Source organism: Empidonax traillii, unplaced genomic scaffold (genome assembly GCF_003031625.1).
Source record: "Empidonax traillii isolate 1590-97213 ecotype Southwest subspecies unplaced genomic scaffold, ASM303162v1 scaffold237:size1322474, whole genome shotgun sequence".
Classification (NCBI taxonomy): Eukaryota; Metazoa; Chordata; class Aves; order Passeriformes; family Tyrannidae; genus Empidonax; species Empidonax traillii.
This window is the reverse complement of record NW_020955430.1, coordinates 394634-415705: the sequence shown is the minus strand read 5'-3', so window position 1 is coordinate 415705 and position 21072 is coordinate 394634. Positions and strand designations below refer to the sequence as shown.

General features: G+C 50.3%; 1 protein-coding gene across 2 annotated transcripts in view; it reads right to left on the bottom strand.

Annotated features, from left to right (window-relative positions):
* GPR50 (G protein-coupled receptor 50) overlaps window positions 1–14110 on the bottom strand; it is a 45157-nt gene extending 31047 nt beyond the window's left edge. The window contains exon 1 of one of the 2 annotated variants that reach the window (XM_027888375.1): window positions 14010–14110. In XM_027888375.1, coding sequence (XP_027744176.1) covers window positions 14010–14088 — 79 coding nt within the window. In that variant the 5' untranslated portion in view covers window positions 14089–14110. Of the gene's footprint in view, window positions 1–5335; window positions 5520–14009 lie in introns of those variants that run through there. The other variant, XM_027888373.1, reaches the window with a different exon arrangement.
* Window positions 14111–21072: the final 6962 nt, after the last annotated feature.

Genomic DNA, 21072 nt, shown 5'->3' with positions numbered 1-21072 from the left:
GAACAGGGCCACAAATGCCACTCTGAGCAGGACGGTGGCTCTGAGCCTCCTCCTCAACACTCCGGGCACCAAGCTGCTCCCACAGCCCAGGAGGAGCCCAGTGCAGCATTGATGGAAGGAGGGATGTGCCAGGCCCTGGGGTGGGAACCCAACCTGAACCCTCACCCAAGCAGGAACAGGTGAAGGTGATGCTGTCGGAGACCTCTCCACATCAGCTCGGACACAGACCTCTAGGACAGCTCTGACATGGACCAAACAGATGCCATGCCTGTGTCTCACTATGCAAGTCACCTTCTAGAAAGACAGACCAAGACAGTTCCCCACTATGCACTGCTATTATAGTTCACTCTTCACCTTAATCTAAACTGATTTTGCAGCAGGTTTCATCCTACTGTCACTCCTGCTTCTCCCACCTCCTGCAGCCAATGGTCCCACTCCAGCACCCGCCTGCCACAGGGGCAGAGGGCCTGAGGCTGGGTACATCAGCAGCACTGGTGGGAGTTTTCTGTAGACAAATGAATCAGCAGAACAGATGAGCAGCTCCTGAAGCATCTACCCACAATCTACAGCAAGAAGAGATGTAATTTCAGGCTCGTGGCAGATGCTGGAGGGTTTGTGGTGCTAAAAAAAAAAATAAAAATAAATCTCAACACACCTACATATAGATAGCTTTCTAGGACAAGGAAATCCTGCAGTATCTGGAAGAAAACCAATCAGAGCTCTCAACTGCATTTGAGGTAAGGAAACAGAACATGGTCCAACACAACATCTCTGAAAGGTCAGTTTACCAAAACTAGAAACAACCAAACAAAAATAACCGAGAGAAAACACCTAAATATAAGTAAATGTGACAATCCTTATTGGGAAATGTTTAAAGACGCCTTAGTAGAGCCCTCCTTCGCACCAAAACCAGCAGTACTATATTAAAAAAAAACATGTTCATGTGGTTTAAAAAAAGAATTTTTTAAGACAAGAACCAAATTTAAAAATCAAATAAAATATGTAACAAATTGAAAACTCACTATAAAATTAGAGCTAGAAATCAACACATTTATTAAGAAAGCTAAAAGATATAAAAAGAACTACTGGCAGTAGGTATATCAGGAAAAAAGCAACAATCTATTAATACGATAGGCGTGATGCTAAAAAAGTGAAAGTATCCTGATACACAAGATGTTGGAAGTATAAGCATTACTTTTTATATTTGTAAATATGGATGACTTAAATCTCAGCTATAGAAGCAAAATTCTCTGAAAAGTCAGTTGGGAAGATGCCCTACACCATCTGCTAACCATCTTTCACATCTGTAATTAGAAAACCTGCACTCAAGAGGGAGGTTTATATGAAGGAGCTCACCGAATTCCCAACACTGACTTAAAAAAAAAACAAAACAAAAAAAAAACCACCAGAAACATGTCCCAGGCCAGCCAGGAAGTTCCAGAGGTCTTGGAATAATAAATAAAAAACCTCGCTCAAGCAAACAAAACCTTAGCACTGTGCCAGGATTTCCAGAGGGCAAACGGCTGACCCGGGAAGTGCAGGCTGGTCACCCTGCCCATGCTCCCAGCGGGGCAGGGAGCGGCCAGCGAGCAGGGGTGGAAACACAACTCCTGTTAGTCAACAGAGTTTTCTGGCTGGAGGGCTTGTCAAACGGATCTAGCATTTCTTATGAGAGTTTGCATTTGGCTGACAAAGGTAACTGTGTTGACATAACACACGCAGACTTCTGTGTGACGCTTGACTTTGGCTGGTGTGACAGCCCAAGAACAAAATCCCCCGCACTGTGCAAACAGCAGTGTGTGGTGTATATCCAGAGGATTACAATCCGGTTGAGCCTAGTGACCTCGTTAGAGTTATACCTGCACTGCCTGCCCCCACAGAGGTTTTGGATCCCCCAAGAGATGATGTTCCCAAGAGGGAAACGGGCTCGTGAGGCAGCAGAAATTGCTCTCTGCACACAAAGCTCCAGGCAGCACTGCTGGGAGACGTGGGTTTCCAGGGAATGCATGTTTGGGCTGTGTGCCTGAGTTTGCAGTGAGTTCAGAAGAGCTAGGGAAGGGTATTGAAGAGCCTCTGCCCAGGCAGCAGGTTACTCATTGAAAAACATTGGCTGGTTTTAGTGATGATTTTCACACTTGTAAAGCTAGTCAGAGCCAGAAATGGAAAGCTGTAAACTCAGCCATGCCAGCAGCCTTTGGCTGGTCCTGATCTTGCACGTGCCACATAATTCATGGCTCACTCATATTATTTCTTACTTGGGTCCTAATCTGTGCTCAGTGCTCTGAGCACCTTTCAGTAACAGCACTGGGCACATCAACATACGTTGCACCTTCCCACATGGAAAGCGGAGTAATGTGATTTCTCTTGGTAAGTTTTACAGGGAAGTTCTTTTGCTTCCCAACTCCCCCAGTGCAGGGATATCAGGGTGGCCAGGTTTGTCAGAGTTTTCAGCTGCCACAGAAGTTCACCTCTCCCATAAAGACAGACAGATATCTCTCCTGTCAGAGGGGCAGAGTTATTTCCCACGCCCTTCACCCTCAATCACAGAATTGTCCTGCACTGTGAACATACAGACCAAAGCCTGGAGCTTTGTTTGAACCTCTCTGACCACACAAACAGCTACAAGTGTCCGGGTAGCTGAATGCAGGAAAGTTTAACACCAGCAGTTCTCCAGCAAGACCGAGAGAACGTGAACTGTCCATCACAGATGAAGCCTGTGGCTTTCAGTGAATCCCAATCTCTCCTGCCCTCAAGCACCGCCCATCTCCTTCTCCTCATTCAGCTCCAGGCAACTGCTGATGTGAGACCCTGCCCTACAGACACACTCACACTCTGCCCGCTGTAGCTGCGTGGAGAGGAGAGGTGCCGAAGTGTGACAAGTACTGCAGAGAAGTCCAGGGGAAAGGACCAAAAACCCCATCCCCACAGGAGTGATCACCCACCACGGCTACTGAAGCAGTGCCACTTACACATCCCAGCCTGAATACACCTTATCTTGCTGATACAGTTTTAGGTCCAGCCAGACGAAAAGGAGGGCTTGGCGCTTCCAGGATTTGGCAAGAGCTGACACAGCCATCACAGGTGCCCTTTTCATTTATTGAACTGGCTTAGGGTATGTTTGCACATGAGCAGATAAACTCTTTGTCCAAAGGACTTCAGTCTGGCTGCTGGGCTCCAACTGAGCCCCTCTCATTCACGTGGCTGCTCACACGTCAGGAGGAGCATGAACTGAGCTGAGATCCCTGACTTTTTGTCCTGGGTCCAGGAAAGCTGACAGACTGCTTGCTTCCCGACATGGAGAGAAGCAGTGTTGTCCGAACATCCTAAACACACGTGACCTTCTCAGCAAAACAAGATGACAACAGTCAGATGCTGGTTAGACATTTCACCTTACTGAACTTCAGACCATCACCATCAGCCTGACCATGTCACCCTTCTGCTGCTGAAACCCTCAGTGATTTGGCACAGGCGTTCCCAGTTTAGGCTGTGACTGAATGAGGAGCAGGAGTGAACTCAGATGAACAAAGCAGGGTAGATCTCCTCACACCTTACCACTGCTTCAAAGCCTGTCACACTGAGTTCCCCACTAGTCACACTAAAGTTTTGTGTGCAACAAGAGCCCCCTTAAATCAGGAAGGTGAGCAACTTGTGTTAGCTTTACTCATACACCCTAATAGCTTGTATGGAGAGCAGACAACAGGCTACTGACAAGGACTAGGATTTGGAAAATATCTCTGTGATCACTTCAAGAGAAAGTTGCTCTTTTTTACTCCACAGGAAGTTTACCTCAACTCACAGCGGAGGCTATTGTAAAACATGAAACCCATTCAAGTGATTAACAATTTGAAGGTAATAAAAGCAGTTAATAGCCTCGAATCTGCTTGCTTCCCAACCAGCCAGATAACATTAACCATTAACCACTAGTTATCTTGGGAGAGGGGAAGGATGTCTCTCCTTTTCCTTCCCGGAATCACTGATCACAAGCTCGCAGCACCTGCATTTTAAAGCAAAGCTGAAGGGAACAGCAAATACCTTTCCCAACCATACTAAGTTTCTCACCCAGTACAGCATGTCTGTGTACTGTGGGTACTATGGGCAGCGTTTTGTGTACCAGTTAAAGAGCAACTTGCTGTTCAAGGTCCCTACATCCAGCACTTGCCCAAGCCAGTGCCCATTTCTGTACTATCTATCATTAATGAATCAATCAAATATTAAAGGTACTGGGGAGAAATTGTCCTGGTAGCCTTACCCATCAGGTACTTTTACAGAAGTCTGTTGAGTCCCTCCACAGTCACAGAGGACCGAGACAGAGATGAGCATCTCAAACTGCTTACAACGCATCATGAACACTGGAGATATTTCACTAAAACCATTTTACAAGCTATAAAACTGAAGGTCATTTTATATCTTTATAAAAGCAAACAATGGTGTACTCCTCAGCAAAACATACTCTACGGTACAGTTTAAGCAACAGACTACATTAAACTCCTTACAGAGCAACTTATATCCAATATTACTTCTTTGCTAAAATTGATGCCCAGTACTATTTCTTTGTTAAAATAACAAGACTTTGAAGGAAAACCAAAAAAAATTAGACAAACTATATAGCCTTCTTAAAAATGTTTAATAACATCCACTGCACAATTTTCCTACATTAATTCATTAAGGAGTTAACACATGAGGCTCCAAACCAGACTTCTAAATTACCTATGAAAAAAATCATGTAAAATCTTACTCTTGTTTTCAGCATCGCAGCTTGACGATGAAAACACTAAAATATATGCAAGGCTGGAACACAAAAGCAAGCGTTGTAATGGGCTCGTCTAAAAACCCTAACGCTCTTCCTCCATACATAACCCGGCACTCGGAGTTCTCACCTGCGCCTCTGCCCCGCTCCTCCCAGCGCGGGTCGGGTGGAGGGACGTGGGTTTTACCTGAGTTCGGGCTCCTCCACGTTCAGCTGCCTCTGGGGGACAGAAGTTTCGAAAAGTCGGAGGTACAGCAGCAGCGGGACAGGACGGACAGAGAGCGAGCGAGCCGGGAACCCGACGGCAGCCCGCTCACCGGGGAGAGGAGACGGGCAGGCGCTGCTCCGGCTCCCCGGCAGCTCGCATCCCTCGGCCGGGGCAGCGCGGACCCCTCGGCCGGGGATGCCCAGCGGAGATTCCCTCACCGCTCCGCTGCGGGGCTGCAGTCCTGCCCCCGCCGCCTCCCGCGGGCTCCTGCCCCGCCAGCAGCGGGGCCGTGCGGGGCCGGAGCAGCGGAGCCCGGGACGCGGTGCGGGACCGCTCCGCTCCGCTCCGCCCGCCGCCCCCCGCGCCCGCCCCGCGCTCACCGGCGTTGCGGAGCTTCTTGTTCCTCAGCACGGACAGGATGACCAGCGCGTTGCCCAGCACGTCGACCACGATGGTGAAGATAAGCACGGCCGCCAGACCCGTGGCGGCCACCGCCGCCGGGCCCCCCTCCAGCCGGCAGCCCGGGCAGCTCCCGTTGCTCCCCGGCCGCTCCATGCGCGCCTCTGCCCGCGCCGCCGCCGCCGCCGGGGCCCCTCCTCCTCCTCCTCCCGGCCCGACGGCAGCGCTGCCCGCCGGGGGCCGCGGGGAGGAGCGCGCCCCAGGCCCTGCACGGGCCCGTCCCGGGGCGCTCCCGCCGCCCCCTCCCCGCGGCGCCGCCGCCCTGCCCGGGGCGGGGGCTCGCGGTGCGCGGGGGCTCCGCGCCGCTCCCGGGCCGAGGGCGCCACCGCGCGGCCATCCGGGGGTGCCGGGTGGGCCCGGGGCGGGGGGGATCCCGCACCTCTTGGGGGGGTCGGGGTGGGGGGACACGCGGTGACAGCCGCCCGATGCCATCGGCCCCGCACCCTCCTGCCCGCCCGCCACTCGCCCTCCCGCCCGGCCGGGAGCGCCTCCAGCCTGGGATGCTGCCGGCACACTCGCCCAGCTCCCGCCCTCGAACGTTTTCCGAGCCGCTGAGGGATTCCCTCTGCCCGCGTTTCCCTCTGCCTGTATTCCCCTCTGCCTGTGTTTCCCGCTGCCCCGCGGCTCCGCTCCCGGCCACCCACCCCCGAGGCGAGCCCATCCCCATGGGAACTTTTTTCAACCACTTACGCCACAGCATAATACACCACTCGCTTTCGGTTTAATACTTTTTACCGGTTGCAATATGTGCGATGCGGAACCCTCAGCGGTAATTTAAACTCGAGCCAGCCCCCTTGCACGCTTCTCAGCCGCAGGAGAACAGCCGGGATTTCCCGCAGCCCAGACCCGCGGCTGGGGCTTCCCGGCACCTTCTGTGTTTTAGTCCACATCAGCATGAGCGAGAAGAGACCAAGCCTCTGTGGTCAGACTGTGGCCACAATACTGCAACCACATGAACTCTCAGCTCTGGTTAGAAAAAAAAAAAAATCAGATAACTTTTATGATACTGTGGAATGGTTTGGGTTGGAACAGACCTTCAAGATCATGCAGTTCCAATCCCCCAGCTGTGGGCAGAGACACCTTCCACTAGACCAGGTTGCTCAGAGCCCCATCCAGGATGTTTCTGGCCTTGAACACTCCCAGGGATGGAGCATCTACAGCATCTACAGCTCTTTTGTAGCCCTTTAGGTACTGGAAGGTGCTGTAAGGTATCCCCGGAAACTTTTCTTTTCCAGGCTGAACAACTCCAGCTCTCTCAGACTGTCTCCATAGCAAAGCTGCTCAGCAATCAGCCAGGACGCTGTGCTGGAGCCCGGGTGAGGGTAGGACAGAGGGCAGGGGCGCTGGGGCTGCCCATCACCACCTCCTCTGGCTTCGGCCCAAAGCCACCCCTCTGCGTGCAGGTCAAAGTGCCCAAGCAAACACAAAGGCTGTGTCACAACCCGTCATGGGGGTTTTACAACTGCCCGGTCGAGTGAATCAATAACAAAGCTGAGAGCGAACGCTTTGATGGCTCATTCCCCGCCGGCAGAGCACAGGCAGCAGCACAGCACAGCCGAAACCAGCAGCAAACTGGGTCCGTCCCGGCCTGCTGGCCCGGGGTCAGAGCCAGCCCTGCATCTGCACTCAGACCTTCGCTGAGACAAGAATGTCTCTTTACCTTTTCCCCCTTGACTGGAGAGCACCCAGCTTTGAAACAAAAATGGAGTTCTTAAAGGTAATGATCAATATCCTCCGTTCTCAAATTGCAAAAGTGAGCATTTTGGCTTGAAGTTGAGCTTCTTTGGGCTTCCTTTTGACTCTGCACTGAATTCTGCATAGTTTTGCAGGTTTTGTGTAAACTAAAACATTTTGTTCACAGACTTTCAGCTGCTCTGTGTTCAGGACCTACCTGTGGTACAGTAGCAGGGTCAGCTTGTATGGACAGATCCTTTCAGCACCTTCCACCTTCACTCTGATCTTCCCTGTCAGATTTTGCAGCACTTTTAAGATGCTCTCAGATGCTTTTTTTTTGGCTCTGATGTGACTTCAGAGGACCTGAACTTTACATACAGGTGCGTTGGCAAGAGCACCAAAGCTGCCCAACAAAGATTTTGGCCTCATTTGTACTTTAAAAAGCCTTGCTCGCACAGCAGTGCAACGTAGGGGGGTGTAATGTTTTGTGAAGCTGATGCAACAGGAAAAAAACAAAAATGGCTTTTCATCTGGCAACTTATTTTGGTGCAGAATGTATACCTGCAAAAAGCAGTCCTCTTCCACAGCCTGGTGTGGCTGCTATGGATGGGAAGGTCTGCAGAGCTCTACCAGGCGTGCGTGCATCTGTACAGTTGCAGAAACTAATCTCTCGTAAGACACTTAGAAGAAATTTTGATAGATGTAGTGAGCAACTGTTTTCATCGGTAGAGTGATTTAGATGAATGATATTCAGGCTGTTTCCTCCCACCTTCCTGCTAAATGGACTCTTCACTGCTTCAATTAAGACAAGACTCTAGGAAGCAGTGGCAAGGGGAAAAATGAAGGTAGAGGTATCAATAAGACCTTTTTAATTACACTTTACTGGAAACCACTGACATAAATCATACTGAAATAAGAGTATCCCCAGTGTGTTAGAAGAATTTAGGCTCATTTGCTTGTGCAAGGATCATAAACATGATCACAGGAGAAGGCAACTGAATTAGAGTCAGAAAACAGAGCCTTTCAGTACCCAAGCTACACTGGGGAGGGTGTGTACATGTGTGCAAGCAGGAAGATCAAGCAGAATGTAATCACTGCAAAATATTGAAGCACCATAAATGCACACTCCTTGTGCAAAACAGCTTTGGTAATGGTGAGGCTGAGAGGGGCATCACCTGGCACCCCCCTGCCATGCCACTCACACCCATCACAGCAGCCACGTGCAGAGAATCATTCGTCCCTCTCTCTGTGCCCCTGCCTCGTGTCCAGGGGCACAAAAACACTCCCCCTTCCCAACCCTACCTACCAGGGCACACAGCTTAGTAAGAGTTAATCCAGGTATACTGTAATAAATGAAAGCTTACATAATTGAAAAATAGCTGAGGCATTAATCTTCCTTCTCGCTACCATGAGTCCTCTTTAAAAAGATTATTTTGTCTTCAGAGACAGCTTTAATGCTACTTAATGAATCGCTTATAAATGAAGGATTTTTTTTCTCCTCCTATACAGGGACAGGCTGACTACTACACTGATTTTGTCACAGAGACAATTAACTTTTGTCAAATATACAAAGATAATGGCTGTTCTCCACAAATACTACTCTACTGAATTCGGTATATTTAAGGCAAATTTGTCTTGTTGTTTTGACTGAGCCTGCTTAGGGACAGTGACATATCCATTCCCTTTATCCAGACCTGGGGAACTCCTCATGCTTACCAAAATAATTAGTGGCCCCCTGGGCACTCCCTAGAACAGGTAGGTTAGCACTGGATAAGGAATACCAGGATGGAAAATCCAGAATTCCAACATGAGCTCATTCAAAGGTGCCTTGGTGTCCCACTTCAAAGGAAGGAAGAGACATGAGAAGAAAGGAGAAAGATAGAAAATCAGGGCACCAGAAAGAACTTCTATGCTGACTGTCTTAGTTGCAGGCAGGCTGCAAGGCAAGGCACTTTGATCTGTAACTCCCTCCCTTGCAGAAGCAGGCACCAGAAGCACAGGGACCACCAGGATCACAGGGTAGGTTAGTGGTTTCCCCAGAGCAAATAACTCTCAGCGAACTGCAAAGGCAATTTTAAAGTCATTCCTAACACAGAGGTCCCCAAGCAGTAATGCTCAGTGGTCTCCCTTGCCAGTGCTCCACTGAGCCCCTGCTCTGTTCCCCAGATACACACACACAGCAAAGATGCCAAGCTGAACCCCTCTTCTCACCACAGCAGCCTAGCAAGCACTTATTTCCAGCAAGAACAACAGGCAATAAAAGCTGTAATTTCTCAAAAAGTGGGCATTTTGACTCAAGCAATGGCCTTGGGGAGACACACATAAGCAGAAGCAGAAACGGGGATGATAAATCCTTTGCCACGTGGGCTACTTCTATGCTGTTTAGCCCCAGATGGGATATGAAGGAGCCCTGCATCATGGCTGTTAGCATCAACATAAGGGCAAACACCTTTTTTGTCCCCCTTAATCTCAATTCTGCCCTTAAATCCAGTATCTGTCTTGGAGGCAGAGCTGTTCCCAAACCATTACCAGAGGGGGAATCACCATTATCCACCTGCAGCTCTCTAGCCAAGCACACACAGCAGTAGTTCCTCTCTCCCAAACTTTTTTCTTGTCTGTTTGGACTGTGCAGCTATTTACTGCAGAGGCAACACAGCCGTCCCGTGCATGGCGTAGGAGAATCCCAGTCTTGGGAAAAACAGCACTGGCTGCTTCAGCAATAAACAGATGAATACAACAGCTTGCCCTGAGCTGCCTTCGCAGAACAGATCAACAAACAAGCGGCTCTGTTTGTGCCGTCGTGCTTGCCTGGAAACTCCAGACAAACTAATAACCTCGTGTTCAGCCACTTCCCCTCTTTGTCCCTGCAGCAGCAGCCTCATGCAGAGCTCACAGCTCACTCACCCAGAATAGGCCTTTTTGTTAATCGCTCAAAAAGCTGCGGACACAGGCCCGTTCATTCAGCTCAACTGCTTAACTCTGCAATCTAAATAAAAAGGGAAAGAAGAAAAACTTTGTATTCTTTTCGTACCCTGAATATTAAATGACGCCGTCAATGTTGCCTTGGGACGCAACATCAAACCACTTCCTTTGCTCCGAGATGGGATTTAAGAAGAATGACTTTGAGGCTGACTTGCCTTTTCAAATCTCCCGTTTTTTTTCCCCCCCATCTCAAACTCGAGGATGCAACATGAATGAAATCAGAATTAGCCTCATTACAAACAAGCTGGTGAGGGTGACCTAGATTCACTCTGCCTCTCAGAAGGAAGTGACGGCAAAAGTTTAAAACCTGTCATACGGGGCTGTCGGCTGCAGCACATTTGGGTCAGAGTTTGTTGCAATCAAATCGTGCTTTCTGAAAAGGCTTTTACTGGTGGGATGATTTGTATGGCAGAGCTGAATTATGCATGGGGTTTGCACAGTCTCTGCCAGCAAATAACTCCTGCCCTTCCGCTGTGTGTGGAGAAACCCCAGCTCTTCCCTGCAGCACCATCAGTGGCTTGAACCCAGCTCTGCATCCCTGGGGGCATGTGTGCTGGGCATTGGGGTAGCTCTCACCACCAGCTACATCAGGCAGCATCCCATGCTGGGCCAGGTTGGAACTGGTCTTGCTACAGGTCTCAAGGTACTAGAATGAAATGTGGGGGTTTTCAATGATTTTACTAAATCCTGCCCCCTAAAAAATCCCAAATCAGAGGGCCTGCTCCCAGCAAAGGCAGTCTGGTTGCTGTGCAGGCTGCCAAGGGGGCTGCCCTCCCAGTTTGTGTTTAAGATCTGCTTTTGCCTCAAGCAAAAGAAGGACCACTCATCCTCCTCGCACTATCCCCACAACGCATGTGCTCAAGCGAGTGTGGGCCAGGCTCTCCACAGAGACCTCCTGGGATAGCAGGACAAAAAGAGGGGGAAAAAAGGGAGCACTTCATATTTTCCCATTGAGATTCCTCATCCAGTCCCTTTTCTACCAGTAAAAACCAACAACAAACCCACTCCTTCTCCTTACAGGTCTCCTTTCGCCATCCCCTTTCCAGTCCATCCCTTTTGCCCCAACATGCTGTGCACACAGGAATCCTGCTGCTCTCAGGCTCCCACACTGGTACCTGCAGGGATGCTGGACTGCTCTCAGTTTTCCCAGTGCTCTTGCAGCCCCTTTCTCACTTCCTTCTCTCTCCCCTCCTCTAATCCTCCCATAAGAGGTCAGCTGGAAGGGCCAAGCCAGTCTTTTGGACTCACCAGGGTATTACCTAGCTTACCAACACCTTTACATGGAGGAGGAACATAAGCTTATCCTCTGACTGTGCTTCAATCCCAAGGAAAAGGGCTAGTTAGTGCCTTTTTAGGGCCTCTAGGAGATAAGACTGGCTGCCTCCCTGAGAGCCTGGAGGGAAAGCTCTCCTCTCCATGGATAATGTCCAAACAGAGGTGGTTCCTCTTATCTCCAACACCCCCAAAAGTTTGTGCAGCACCTCAGACATCCAGGATGGCTCAGGCACCTGGTCTTGTCGGGCAGGAATAGTGTGAAACTATTAGTGAGAAACTGCTGAGATGCTCTGGGGACTCTCCCCTCCACATTCCCCCCCCTCCCCATCCCCTATTTGCACTGCAGTTCACCCAGATGTACACCCACCTGCAAACATTCTGCCCACACCAAGTCCAAGCTGCTTTTCCAGCTGGGGACAGCTCAAGCTATTGCCATTGGCAGCTGCTTTCCAGTGCTAAGGCTGAAATTAGCCATGGTCATCCTCTGCAAGGAGAGAAACAACTGTCTTAAGAAAGAAGACAAGAAGCTTTCCCTTTTCCCCAAGCAGCCCCTCCTGCAGCCTGGACTGTGGGAGCTGTGACTGGAGCAAACTTGAGGAGCACTTGGCTCTAAATGCCTTGTTGTGAGGCAGCAGCATGGGAAGGACAGTGCGACACGCTGCACTCCAAATATCAACCTCTTAATTATGTCCCAAACAGCACCTCTGCGCCTGCAGTAATGAGGGCTCAGCTACATCCACGGCTGTTAGTGAGATCCTGTTTTACTTCATCCTCATTATGGGAAATAGCCTGCTCGGATCCAGCAGCCGGTGGAGATGTTTCCTCTTGTGAAGCAGATTGCTTTCCCCCGTCAATTACGAGCGGAGAGCTCGACAGCCCTGCGCAAATTGCTGGGTGAGAGCATAAAGAGGAGGACATGGGAACCGATTACGGTCTTGGTGGCAGGCTTGCTTAAAAATGGCTGATGGGAACATGGGGGTCAAGAGAAATAAAAAGTGGAGAGGTGATGGGGATGATGGCTGGCACAGCAGTGCCGTGAAGCCAAGGAGGACGTGTGGTACCCACCTGCCCCTGTGGAAGTGCAGCCACCCACAGCGTCAGTGCGGCAGAGTTGACAGAGGGGCTGCGGCCAGTTGACTCCAAAACCAGAGTTTTTTCCCCAGTGAAGAGACTCCCTTTCCTCAGGCTGTCACTTTGGCACATATCAGCACTGTGCAGCCCCCAGATGGGAAACCCCCTGGGGAAGGGGAAAGGATTCCCTTCTCTTTCCGTACTCCCATCAAAAGCCCTGATTTCACCGGACACTCCAGCACACCTGCAAAGCTCCACAGCATTTCCAAGGGGTGAACAACCAGGTCTCTGGGCTGAAGTTGCACACCAAACCTTAACCCAGTGCACTGGTGCTCACACTGCTCACAGCAGCTGCCCCTACCCATGGAAGCCCAGAGTTAACTTTCATCATAAACAGTCTCTTGTCCCGGTGGGTTCCCTTTCCAGAAAAAAAGATGAGAAAGTGTGTGTGCATTTTAACCAACTGTCTTGGAGATGGTTTCTTCAGCCCTACAGACATTGCTGACTCCTCCCAGGCCAGGTTCCCAGTCCCACTGTTCTGTCAGCCCCCTGGCGCCTGCCTTTACTCCTTCCTTTGGGGAAGGAGGTAGCAATGTCTCTTCTACCTATGGATCAGCCCAGGGTTGGGGCTGATTCAGCAAAGGGACAACTTTGCTGCAGCTGATTGCCCATCTTACAACAATACATACATGACTGCTCAACAATAATGCATGATTGCTCATGAATTTCCACTGGTCTTCAACCCACTCCCCATTGCCTGATCCAATCTTCAGCTGCCCCTGTACCTTCTGCTGCCACTTTAAGATCCACACCAGCACCCAACGTTTGTGTGAAGCATCACTTGCGCTTGCTCTGTCCTGCCTGTCTCTTCAATAGCTCCATTCCAGAAACCTCCTACTCCGCATCAGCTCTGCACACTTAAACCCGTCAGCATTTTTGCAGGCTCTGCAGAAGGGTATTGATTCCTGCTCACAGAGCAGTTCTGTCTGAAGAAAAGCCCATTCCGTTTGCCTGGGTGGGCTTTGAAAGCTGGCCCCTCTGTGGTGTGCAGATCCCTTCTTCACTTTGCCGCTTCTGTTGTGCCCACGGACACGCTGGGAAGCGCAGTTCCTCACCTGCCTCACCCCAGCCACTTTGCTTTCCTTCTAGACCCTGCAGGCAGAGCTGCCTGTGATTTATTTCCTTGTATTTAATTCTGCTAAGTCAGAGGCACCAGAAATCTGCAGCTGGCAACTCCAGGCTGCTTTCCAGCTCCTCCACGCAGACCTGCCAGCAGACGTTTTCAGTTTTGGTTCTCAGATCTCCATTACAGTCTGGTCTCAAAACAGCAAATCCACCAGCCCTCCAACTGTGCATGTTCGACTCCACAGCCTCAAAGCTGCTACAAATGCGCTGCAAGTTCCTCCTGCTCCTCAGGAGAAGTGGGTATCCCTCTGGTGTGTCTTTCTTCAGCAGAAAGCAGTACCCTTCGGATCTCTTGAGCACAGTTTGGTGCCTGGCTTTCCCCTCCTCCCTGATTGTAGACTCGTAAGCAAAGACAGCTCCTCAGATCTGGAGATGTTAAAATTCTCCTTTATCAGTAACTCCACTTACCTCTGCAACAAGGTGAAAACTGTGCTTGCATTTCTGCTGTTTTCCTGGAGAATTTAAGGGACACTGAGCTGTAGAGCATCCCTCCTCCTGCTGCCTTTCCCTCAGCTCCTGGGTGTGCTCTGTCCTTCCTGCAGGCATTTCTGGACCCAGGTTTTATTCAGTCATGGAGAATAAACAAGAGCTGCGGTTCATAATTCATAGGAAATTTCATTTAAAGTTGAACTAATAACTTGAGAGAAGACAGATGGGAAGAAAAATTCGGGATTTGCATGCCAGAGGTCCACCCTACTCTCCTAAAACCTAACTGAAGAAAGCAAATTTGGCGTTTTAACATTAAGTCAGCAAATGGGATGGCCCCCTCTCCAGTCAGGGCTTTTCCCTGCTCCCAACCAGGGGGCAAGTGCTCTCCCCAGGCAGAGGGGACTTGAGCCTGGCACACAGTGTGCACAAAGCAGCTTGAAGGAAAAGGCAAGGCTGCTGAGGGAAAGCTGGATGCAAATTCGATCTGAGATACAGAGAGATAGAAATTAAATATAAATTCAACTGTAGGAAAAGTTGCCAGAGATATTTAGGATTTGTATATGTACATTACATATATATACACATACACACACGCATATATATATAAAGACCAACAAATCCTATCTGTGTGCAACGTGGGCAAGATGTTGCTATAGTAATCTTAATTTTACATTGCTTACATTAAAAAGAAGATTGCAAGTTGTTTGGCACCCAAACTGTCTTTTTGTTATGGCATGTGCTGCATTTAACCCAGTGGGACTCTGTTCTCTGCCTCTTGGAGCTATGGAAATAGAAATAACAACTAACAATACTGTCATCATCATCACTACATGGCAGCCTTAGATTCAGTTTTCTTTAAAAAAAAAAAGGAAGAAAGAGAAAAAAGAGGCAGACAGATAAAGAAACAGCCTGTGCACGTTAGCATTGAGTTTAGGCTTGGACATGGACATGTCCTGGAGAACAGGCAGGGACCCAGGGAGCTGCATTGGGAGCTGCAGGGGGAATAGGGGAGTCCCAGCTGGGAGCAGGAGAGCAGGGGCAGAGAAGCCAAAAGCCATATCTACCACCACAGTGGGAGCATCATTTTCTCATCTCCCTCGAAGAGCAAAAGCAGACAGTGCCTCAAGGACACCCCCCAAGACCTCTGTCCCTCAGCAGCTAACCCCTACTTTGGTCCCCCTTCCTGTGCTGGGGGCTACATAGTGGGCTACAGCCTCCAGAAGCTGGAGACCCAAGCCCTCCCAGGGAAGAGGACTGGCAGCACTTTGCCTCCCTGGAGCTGCTGGAGCTTCAGGTGGCAACAGACCTGGGGAGGTGTGAGGCTGGGGGTCCGCGTGGCCCATGGGCACATCCCATGCTCTGCAGAGACAAGCGCTGACTTCGTACATCCTCATCTGACACTGGCTCCCGGCAGTGTTTGTTTTCTCCAGATTGATGGTGTTTACGACTGCAGGCATCTTCTCAGTCATCTGTGATCTCTGGCCGTGAGCGGGTCTCTTTGGGACACTGAGTGACAAGTGTTGTTACAGTGCCAAGGAGATGGGGCTCTCAACTGCCTGTGGCAGGCAGATTGCTGTGAAATCATGATTTATCTGGAGTTAGATTAAGTTATGTCTCTCTTTCCTGCCTGCCCTGGCAGTGGCTGCATGCAGGTGTGCTGTATTTCTTCCTCTAAACAGGAGAACGCAGGGCCATTTACCAACAGCTAGAGATCAGAAGGTGCCCAAATGTAAACTCCAGGACAAAGCTCATCTGAACATGTTTGAAGGAGGGAGCTGACAAGTGACAAACAGCCAGAGCTGAGTTTGCTCTATTTTGGCTTACGACATTGCTTGGGGGAACATGGGAAGGGAAAACAGGTGAATTATTGTCACCTCCAGACTTAAACAAATGGAGGCTTCAAACAAAATTGCATTGCTTAGACGTTCAGAGAGGGAAATATTTACCTCATGTGCAGAAATAAATGTTAGAGTTTATGAGTCACATAAAGCCTTTTATGCTGAAAATCCCTTCTGGATGAGGATAGGGATATTTCTCATTGTGGTCTTGATCCATCCAATTTATTTGTGGAGCAAAAGGATCAGTGAGGGCCTTATTCTCCAGAAGACCTGGCAATAGTAAAAGTTCTTCCAGTGGGGGCTGGATGCTCATCTGTCCCTCCCCATTCTGGCTCATACAGATACCTTTGCCCACCCAGGCAGCCCCCATCACCCCTGGCAGGACAAGCTTGTTGCTGTGTCTGCACTGAGGGGTTTGGCTGCAATAATAGGGTTGCTGTGCCACATGACTGCTGCCCAGAGGACTCTTTCAAAACACCCTGATCAGAGGGAAACCCGGGCTTGGGGGGTGCATGAGAAGCTGGGCAAGGTGGAGAACAGGGACAGGCAGGGTGGGCAGGAGGAGAGCGCTCGCTCTCTCTTCCTGCAGCCCTGAATGCCCACCTCACCAGGGCACGGGATCCCAAGCACTGGCATCCATTCCCTGCACCCTCAGCATATTAGAGAGAGGTATGTGTGCACCAGTGCATGCATTAATGGATGAGCCAAAGAGGGGTGACCCGAACCTTTGGGGGTGCTACACCCCAGCTGCTGGCTCCACATTCCAGGGAGACAGGAACCAGCAGATCCTGGGGGAGTTAAAGGCAGGAAAAACTCATTCATATACAAAGGGTTTGGGTCCTTGAGTGACTGGCAGTGACCTCAGGCAGCACAGAATGAGCCTGCCCAGATTTCTCTGACTTTTGGAAAAGACGTTGCTACCGCAGGAGCCTCAGGCCTTATGGAAAACCACCATTTCCTTCATTGCTGATGATTTATTTGGGAAGAAGCCTCATTTTTCACTGATCGTATTAGAAGCACAGAATGGATTACAGTATGGAGTAACCTTGATAGCTGAGAAATTCAGTGTATGCAAATGTGAGCCTTAAACGGCTCTTTCTGTGAAAGATTGCCTGTAGCTGGGATGCTGCATTTGAGATGTGGCACCAGTGAATGGGCTGGTATTTAAAAGCTCTTGCCACAAGGTACAACACAAGGTCTACTGACATCTCCAAACTGCAGCTATCCCCTGTGAGCACAACTTCTCTGCTCTGCAAACCTGCTCCTCTTGCTGCAGAGCCCCATGCCCTTTGAGATGCCTGGTACACCAGCACACACGCACCAAAAGACTGTTAAAAACAAACCACTAAGACCCCTGCAGCATCCATGAGCTCTCAGGGCCACCCATACTGTTCCCTTGTACCCAAACCGCAGCCCAAGAGTGGCCAAGAAGCAGCACCAAAGGCCCAGGGCTGTTGCATCCTCTCCCACCTCCTCCAGCCCCTCAGAACTCAGGCATCAGAAGGGAGCAAATACAGTTGTGAAGAGGAACGAGGTAAAACTTTTGTTTTGCCTGGACTGATGCTGCCCACTGCCTGGATCATCTGGTACATCCTTGTTCAGGCATCCCTTGTGGACCCAGGCTGGACCTACCACTTCCAACTAGCACAGAGATGGACAAGGATACACAGGGATGCTGTGCAGTGTGTGGCAGCTGCCTGAAGATGGCAAGCCAGCACTGCAGTTTATAATACATGCAAATAACCCTGCTGGAAGAAGAAGGGGGCTCCCTGCAAATAAGAGGGCTATATTTTCTTGGCAGCCCATGTAATGCCAGAGAAGAATTTAAATTGCAGTGTTTATCAAACTAGTGAGACTTTTTTTCTTTCCTTCTCTTTGTTAAACGCTGCCCATCTTGCAGAATTTTGAGCAGTACTCCTGGTACTGCACCAGTCCTCAAGCCCAAATACAAAGTCTAAGGAAGAAATTGCAATGCATCCTTTGGCACCAGGGAGCCATAGAGCTGGTGTGTGCATGCAATAATTTATCCTAAGCCTTCTAGTGGCATTTTATGTCTTTTTGCTGTAGTGCTATTACAGCTTTGATTACTCCATTTTTATGTTTGTCAGCACAGCATATGGGCAAGATAATTTGTATTCAAAGTATTAAACTGGTAATGTAAATTATTAAAGACCCAATTCATAAATGCATTACACACCATATGCAGATTCCTTCCCCTTAACTCTCCCCTCCTCCTCCTCCTCCCCATTTTGCAGACCTGGCTTCACACAGTTGGAGCAGGAGCGAGACCACTGCCAGCTCCCACCCCATGGGCACTAGGTTCATCCCAGTGGATTTCAAGGGAAGATCCAGCCTCTCCCTTTTCTTGCCACCCCCATGCACAACTCATTCATACCCAGGTGTCTGTTGCCCATCAGCTCATCTCATTTTGGCATCTTCAAAGACACGACAAGTGAAGAAACTGTTTCCCGTTTTTACCCCAATCATTTGCAGCAGAGCACCCTCCAAAGTTATGTACATCTCCCAGTGCAGCCATTGCAAAGAGGCCTTGGAATGGGCACAGGAGGAGAAGATAACAACTGTGAAGGTCACACCTCCAGCTCCACACACGAAGGACAATGGTAACTCGCCTCTGGTCTCACAGCAGGGCCTGTGAGCAAACTCTGGGCCTAGCGGGCAACAGGTCACCTCTCCCCATACTCAGCTCCAACAGGATTCCACCAGCCACTCCAAAGGGCTGGGGGCAGTGAAAACCCCCGATTCCTGCAGGGAAATTGGGCTGTTCAGCTGTAACCCCTCTGATAACGGGCAACTCCTTTCAATAGCTGTTTACCAGACCATACACGGCACCATTGTGTTGAGCAGATGCCGTCTTCTGTTTTTCTCATTACCAAGATTTACTGTCTTATAAGCTTATTATTGACCGAGGCTTTAGGCTTCCTTCAGGGCTGAGGCCGAGGGGGATGCAAACTCCCAGCAGCTCCTGTTTGCAGGAGCATCCCCTGCTCAAACTGGGGAGCTGACCTGGGGCTCAGGGCTGCCTCCCCCAAACCTGGATCCTCCACCTCACAGCAAAGGCTTTGCCAGCTCAGAAGAGTATCAGGGAGCTGCAGGGTGCCCTGTCCCTGCCATGGGGTCCTAAAGCCCCTGGGCAGCCCCTCAGGCTCTTCCCCTGGCACGGAGCAGTTCCAATGCATTGAGCTGCTGGCGGAAGAATTGGGACCGTGATGCACTTAGTCTGTGTAAAATCTGGAGTCCCCCCACAGCACACACACACACACCTTTCTGGCCCTGCTTTTCAGTCAAAACACACTCCTCCTCCCATCCTGGGATGAAAAGGAGGATTTTGAACCCAGCTTTCCAGAGGTTTGGCTTCCAGGGTGCCCACAGGTGACAGCAGCAGTGTTGTACCACTCCCCCAGACCTCCATCCCTGCCAGCACAGACCAAGAGGCAGGATTCCCAGTGTTCTGGTCCCAGCAAAGGAGCTGGTTTACCTGTGCACCCACACACCACCCAGCACCTGCAGGTCGCCCTCAGCAGCAGCTCCCTCAGCTCACATAGAGAAAACATAAGACATCAATCACATTTCATGGGTGCCACTGCCCACCAGGACTCAGCTCTGCTTCTCAGTAAGGTCTTTCCAAATAAAAACAAGGCAGTTTTGCCAAAAACAGGCAATAAAAGAGGGCAGCACAGCAGGAACTGCCACCCATTGGTGCTGCACCCAGAGCACCAAGGGTCAGATGTGTAGCTGACAGGCGAAACAAGATTATCCCCCACAAACTAGAAAAAATTGGGAACGGTGCTTTCCTTCTCTCCCTAAATTTTGCAGAGCTGTGACACAACACGGGCATGTATGGCTGAGTCAGCACATTCAGTGGACGCTGCCACACGGCTGCTTCAGGCTCACTCCTCAGTCCTGCTTTTAATTCCCTGGGATATCATGTCCAGCAGCAATGGACATGTGTCCTTCAACCAGCCCTGCCCACATCCCTGCTGCCCTGGTACTTGCCTCTCTTCCGCAGCATTGATTATTCTTTTTAATTAAAAATCCCCCTGCTTTTATCATCCCAAGCACGACCCAAAGCAGCACCAACCTCGTGCATCTGTCTCAGGGTGACGCATTCATGCCTCGAGGTCCCCTCTTTACCTTCCCCTCAAGCCACTTTGCCAGACACTGGGTAGGGTGAGAATTACACTGCTCCCCTGAACAAGGAATCTCTCAGTGCCAGCTTGCTCAGCGTGATGCTTCTGCTTTCCACCTGTGGGCAGGCGGGATGCTATTCCAGCAGCACTGGGTATTTGCTGGGAGCACTGCACGGCTCCAGCTGTGTACAGCCACATTTAGTGACGTTATAGCTGTGGCCAAAACTGAAGTTGCCAAGGCAGGTTGTCCAGAAAGGGGATGGAAACATGAGCAAAGTCCTGGAGATGGAGGAGCAGAAAGGGAGAAGAGGCCAAGAGGCTGAGAAGGAAATTACTCTTTTGGGGAAAAACAAAACAAAGCAAACCACTAGTCCGCTATTTTTGTTCACAACATATTTGTAATTCCTTCTCCAACACTGTGTATTCAAGAAGGCAGAGGGATTTTTCAACTCCTATTTCATCATCAAATGCAGAAAACTGTTCCACCCACAGTCTGAGGACCGAGTCACAACCTTGTGCCTGCAGGGATCAGGGAAAGGGGCTGGAAGGGAGAGAGGGATGGGGTGGGTGAAGCTGACCCTGGGCAGACAATGCTCCACAGCAGATGCTGGTGGGGGCAGAAGCAGTCCTGTGCTAACAGCAAGCTCAGCTTCGGGAGAACTGGGCTCTGCACATGGGAAGGGCTCAGAAGCCCCAAGCTGGGTTTCTCTCCAGCCCCAAGCTGGGTTTCTCTCCAGCCCCAAGCAGTTGCTCTTCTGTTGGGCTCTGTTTGGGCGCCTGTCCAAAATCACAGGGACCTCTGTGCAACCACGGGCCTGAGCATCCACTGTAACACCACCACAGGGGCGTGCGAGGCTTCTCCCCAAAACCTCAGGGCAGCAGGCGGAGGTGGCGCACACAAACCGTGCCATCAGAGCACGTCCCTCCAGCGTCAGAGGGGGAGCCTGAACGCACAGAGCTCTGCTGGGGAGGGTGGGGTCCTCCGTAAATAACAACAGAAATCGTTATTTTGGAATATTATCCACAGAGCTCCCAGCTCGCTGTTCATTTTCGGTG